The sequence below is a fragment of the Cryptomeria japonica genome, chromosome 2 (genome assembly GCF_030272615.1).
Source record: "Cryptomeria japonica chromosome 2, Sugi_1.0, whole genome shotgun sequence".
NCBI lineage: Eukaryota > Viridiplantae > Streptophyta > Pinopsida > Cupressales > Cupressaceae > Cryptomeria > Cryptomeria japonica.
Window position 1 is genome coordinate 55566467 of NC_081406.1, and position 5495 is coordinate 55571961.

Here is a 5495-nt window from a genome sequence, read left to right on the forward strand (position 1 = left end):
TAGCTCACATATGTAGATGTTAACCAAAATTAAAAAAAAATTGAATGAGAAAGAGAAAAAATAAAATTTTGTGGGATATAGTGTATGGGGTATCAATGATTAGATCATATTTGAAATTATGTCTATCCTAATAGATCATAAGCTTAATAGAATTTGCAAAAAAAAATGCAAGCCCTTGAAAATGAACAATAATTTTTTATTTCTCTTATTATAATGGAAAATCCCACTTACAATCAATTCAATTGCTAAAACAATAAAATTGATATTAATATTCGAAGAAAAAAAAATTCATAACAAAGGGGTGCTATAGAATCTACTTCCCAATACAATCCTTGAGTGTTAATAAAGGGTCACCTAAATCAGACAAATAGGAACTAATAGGAGGACCACAAATAGTAAATCAATAAAGCTTGAATATAATACTTGAGTGGAATTGCTTAATGCTAGGATTTGCATCCACTTGCTATTTATGGGGACTTGTGGGTTTTTATCCTCTAATTTTCAATGACAAATGAACAAGATGTTTGATCTACTTGAGGAATAATTACATAAAAATTAAATGATTCTTTTGATTAAGGGTCAAATAGGTTTTGAGGGGACCTAAAACCCCTTACATCAGGTTTTGAAAGGACCTGAAACCTTTTGGAATTAGAAATAATTCATAACCCCTAAATAGAATAGCCAAGCATCAACAACTAGGCATCAAAGATTTGCCTGAAACAACCACAAGGCCTAAGCCATTAAACAAGAGACCTGAGAGGAACAAAGATAGAGTGTTTTTCTAGGCTCCCATAACCTGAAACATGGGATTTGCAAGTTTCCCATAGCCTGGTTTTTTTTAGCAAAGGGATTTCCTAGGGTCCCTTAACCATAACAATGGATTTTGAAAAGGCTCCCATAACCTTCACTTTCATTGACAAATAAAAAAGATATAATAAGTTTTCTATAAAACTGGGTTTTAGTAAGGCTCCCAAAAACTTTAACTGGTATTGAAACACAAAATTGTCATACACCAAACAAAATCGAACTTCACCGAGGTCTCCACCTCCATAAGAGAAAACTGCCAAAGAAATAAAAGGGAGATGATGATAGCAGCAAGACAACCTCCCACCAAAACCAGGGCATCGAAAGCCCCAATAAAGATCCTTTCAACATCACCCACCAAGCCACTCTTGACCTCAATAGGATCAACTAAGAGGAGAAAATAAAGGAAGGAAAGCCAAACCCTAGCCTTCCCCACCAATGAGATCTCCACCTCAATAGGAAAGAAAATGATGAGAACCAAAGTAATGGTTGCATAAGCCCAAGAGAGAAATCTACAACTAGAAAAGCACAAGGCCCACAAACTAGGATGGAGGGAGACCCCAATGAGGACAAAGGAAGAGTCAAAGCTACCACATAGGGACTAAGCCCTAGCACTGCTACCACTAAAAGAGTGGACTAGAAGGACACAGGTATCCCCAAAGAAAAAACCCAACAAATATGCCAGCCCCTATGGATCAAAAACCCTAAACAACCCCACATAACAAGGGAACAAAGCATAGACACCCACAAAATGGGGAGGCATGCAACAACTAAGAGACATCACCAAAAAAACTTCTAGATCTAGAGAGGCCAAGCAAGCCATAGAAGAGAATGAAAACATCTGGAAAGGAAGCCCCAAGAACCCCAACATGGCAAAGCAAAGACTATCGCAACCAAAAACCAAGGCCTTTGTACATCTGGCCACTAAGGATAAAACACTAGCCGTCTTCCAAAAGACTAGGAGAACAACTAGATCACCCCCTCCCCATGCACCCACCAGATCATCTTGCTCTGTAATAAAAACATTAGCAATGGCCCCATAAAGAACCACAAAAACTAGTAAAGAAAGAGGAATGAGAAGGGCTAAAGACAGATGTAGAGGCACCCAAGCCAAAACCTCTGCTAAATAGCCAAGGGAAAGAGATACCCTAGCTAGCCAAGCAAGAGGAAACAGGAAGAACCAAACCCTCGTTAACCTCCATTCATCTACGTCATCACCATATTTATCTAAAGTAGCCACACTGGTATCCTTAGCCAAAATCGCTCCTCTTGCAACACAAACCCTACCGTTCAATGCCACACTAAAACTCTCGCCCATCTTCAAACGCACAATATTTGAAGTTTGAATTTAAATAGGCAATTGACTACTCAATTTCCCTCCAAAATAAAATTCAAATATTTTTTCTCTCTTCAAAGTGCTCTACACACACTCCCTTTGTTGGCAACACTTACAAGAATAAAGTATGATTACATAATATCTAAGGGGTGTACATACAATAAGATAGATCAAATTATTATAAATTTACTTTTTGAAATAAAAATAAGCGTAAAGAAAACCCGATAATCTTAAGAAAAATAGTGACATGATAGTCCTCCTTCCTTGAAATTGTTTATCCTCAAACAATTCAAATTTAGATAATTTATAATGTCGACTCATTTGTATGTCATGTTGTGTTGAATTGATAGATCATTCCATCTCGTAACATATTCATTAACAATCTTATTCCTCCTAACATTTTTTTCCCAAATGTGCACAATAGTCTTCTTTCACCATCCAAAAGTGGCAAAGTCTTTAGAAAGTACAACATACTGTCATAATTGTGAAAAATCTATTACAGTTACTGATTATTATCCTCCTATCTTTGATAGATTATTTGAGCAACAAATATTGGAAAATAACACAACTGCAATTTCACAAACTCATAAAAAAATGCGCAACACAATATTTTCAGACAATTGTCCCTGGAAAAACCCCGAAGGGAAAACCAGTATTGTAGATGAGGAATATATATTAACTACAACAAATCAAGAGATACAAATACTGCTTGCCTGTTACTGGCAGAGCTTCAACGACCTCCCAATTTCTCCTGCTGAGATTCCACCCCACTACTATCCCAACACTATCACTGCGCCCTTGCTAACACTGCAAGTTTCTCTACACAATTCATTGTTTTCCAAATGCCCACTGACCCCCTTATATACTACTCCTGTTGGAAAACCAATGGCCGAGATTAATTCTCAATCAACGGCTGAGATTAAAAACAACTAAACAACCCTAACCAAATTGGTTGCTAGAAGTTTCTAAAAAGAGTCAAATAATTAATAAAAATTGTTTGAACTCTAACTACATTTGTTAGCAAACAATTATTTACTAATTATTTAGCAAATGGACAAACAACTGTCCAAGCTAACAAACTAACAAACTAACAATAATACCTTTTAAAACAAGATACATTAAAGATATGGATTCTTCTATCTTTCGATAACTCTAATTCATAAACCTTTTTTTATTATAATCTTATTGGAACCATAGGATTTTGGTTCGATCTTTGGTGTTCCTTTCTTCAACTCAAGAAAGACAGCAGAGAATTAAGATTTTAAATATTTAAATTTAATTTATTTATTAGCCTATTGCTCCTCACCGAATCCCCAAAACATTCATTGCACGCAAGGGATGTTTGCACGATAGGGATGCACAATTTTCGTAAAGAACGGAAAAAGAAAAAACAACTTTCCTAATTTGTGATCTTCTTTTATTATTAATCTCTGAAACACCTGATCTGCAATAAGAGAATTAGCCAATGAGGTTTGTCTTGTCGTAAATTACAAAGTGCGTTCACTACATTGGATAATAAGCGACGTTTACTTAAGCTTTAAGAAATGATCCTTGCATCTTAAAGTCTTAGATGTCAACAAACACAAATGTTCCTGGACATAACCTCATAGCTCTGATACAATAATAAGAGAAATATGCCAATACAAATGACAATATTGCTCATAACTTGGAAAAAACTTACATTTTTTCAATTGTGTTTTCCATTTTCTTTGAAGACATAATTTGAAAATAAGTTTGTAAATTCATACAATAAAATCTTATTTACAATTATATTATATTTTGAAAAGATTTTAAATTTATACAGATTTATTTAATATAGATCTTGAAACTCAACGTCTGCTCGCCATTGACAGTAATTGAGAATTGAATAAGGAGAAGAAAGAGAGAAGTTGGCAAGCTCGATGAAATTGAAGCCATGGTAACGCTGGGTCTTGTGTTAAGCAGCATGTGTTGCAGCCACATCAGAGAAGAAGAACACACATATGAATGCCACTTTTTTCCCCACTCCATCGACTTCTGTGGAGGGATATTATTTATTTCCTCCATTCTCACCAAATGCACTCCTTTTTTCAAAACTAACATATCCTCATCTACCATTCTCCCAGGCCCTGCAATACAGAAGACCCAATTTCCAAAGTTAATTTCGGACTCTCTGAACAAATTGTGTAAATTAAGGAATAACAAAACAAAAACATATGACTAGTAGAACAATGAATTACCTGATTCGCCCGAGCTGGCGGCATTAACAAAGATTTTTTTCATCTTCTTCTTCTTGCCGATGTGTATAGAAGTTGGCCTTCCTAACTTTTTGTGCAGAGGCAGTAACCCGAAATTCCCACTTATTTTAGCTGCTCTGAGATCCATCTGTCAAATGTTTGAAGTAACAGCAATTCCTCTATATAACATTAGCTGAAGTTTGATTTCGTTGCTTGAAGAGTATGGAGCATAAAATTGCTGAGTGACTTGTTATTATTCTTATTATTATTAAATAGACGAGACATGTTAAAGAGAAATGAGGATATGTTTGAGTTCCGTTTCCTTTGACGTGAAGTAAGCCCGAATTTCCCACTAATTTTTAGCTGCTCTGACAGATAACAGCAATTCTTCTATATAACTTGTTAAAACATAACAATAGGTGAAGTATGATTTTGTTGCTTGAAAAGTTGGAGTATAAATTTGCTGAGTGAGTTGCGATTAAATTAAAGAGAAATGAGGTTATGTTTGAGTTCCGTTTCTTTTAGTGTGAAGTTAAGTGAGAGAAGAAAGGTATATTATTGGTATGAGTATGCCATTTGCCAGCACATGAGTTTGCGTGTCTGCATTCAAATTTTTACGTACGCTAGGCGTCAAAGTCGCTTTCGATTGTGAGACTGGAACTGGAATTGGATGGCGTTACATAATCTCCATTCTCCTTACTCAACAGAAGAAGCTAAAAATTAATCTTGGCCAATCCTACTTAATTAAACATTGACTTTAGACAGATTTATTATTTGCGTTTGAGAGTAACTTGATTTTAAATGATTTTTATTATCTGATTGTAGAAATAATCGTAATAATTGTTGACATTTAAAATCAATCACTATAGTTTGCTCAATTTATTGTAATAGTTAAGTTAAATAATTTATTATAGGGCTTCGGCCCTAGCTTGTCCGGTCGTGGATTGCAACTTAAGGCATGGGTATGCTCCCCATGGTCTTGAGTTCGAGTCCCCGGCACTGGGAGATTAGTCTTGCTTCAGCGAGGACACCTCCAGATTCCACGATAGTGAATATAAAAAAAATAATTTATTATTATTTATTTAATTAATTAATCTATTTTTCTATTTTCATGTCTATCTTCAAAGATGATTATTGAG

The 5495-nt window shown here is 35.1% G+C and overlaps 1 protein-coding gene across 1 annotated transcript; it reads right to left on the reverse strand.

Moving 5' to 3' along the window:
* Positions 1-3713: 3713 nt before the first annotated feature.
* Positions 3714-4767, reverse strand: LOC131073675 (uncharacterized). Its single transcript, XM_058010180.2, has 2 exons — positions 4360-4767; positions 3714-4248 (listed from the first exon to the last, which is right to left on the reverse strand). The coding sequence occupies exons 1-2, from the start codon at positions 4502-4504 to the stop codon at positions 3947-3949; spliced, it is 447 nt and encodes a 148-aa protein (XP_057866163.2). The 5' UTR covers positions 4505-4767; the 3' UTR covers positions 3714-3946.
* Positions 4768-5495: the final 728 nt, after the last annotated feature.

Excerpts from the sequence above, each read along its gene's own strand:
- LOC131073675 (XM_058010180.2), bottom strand. The coding sequence starts at position 4,504 with ATGGATCTCAGAGCAGCTAAAATAAGTGGGAATTTCGGGTTACTGCCT. Across the intron at positions 4,249-4,359 it reads CGCCAGCTCGGGCGAATCAG|GGCCTGGGAGAATGGTAGAT; the intron begins GTAATTCATTGT and ends TCTGTATTGCAG.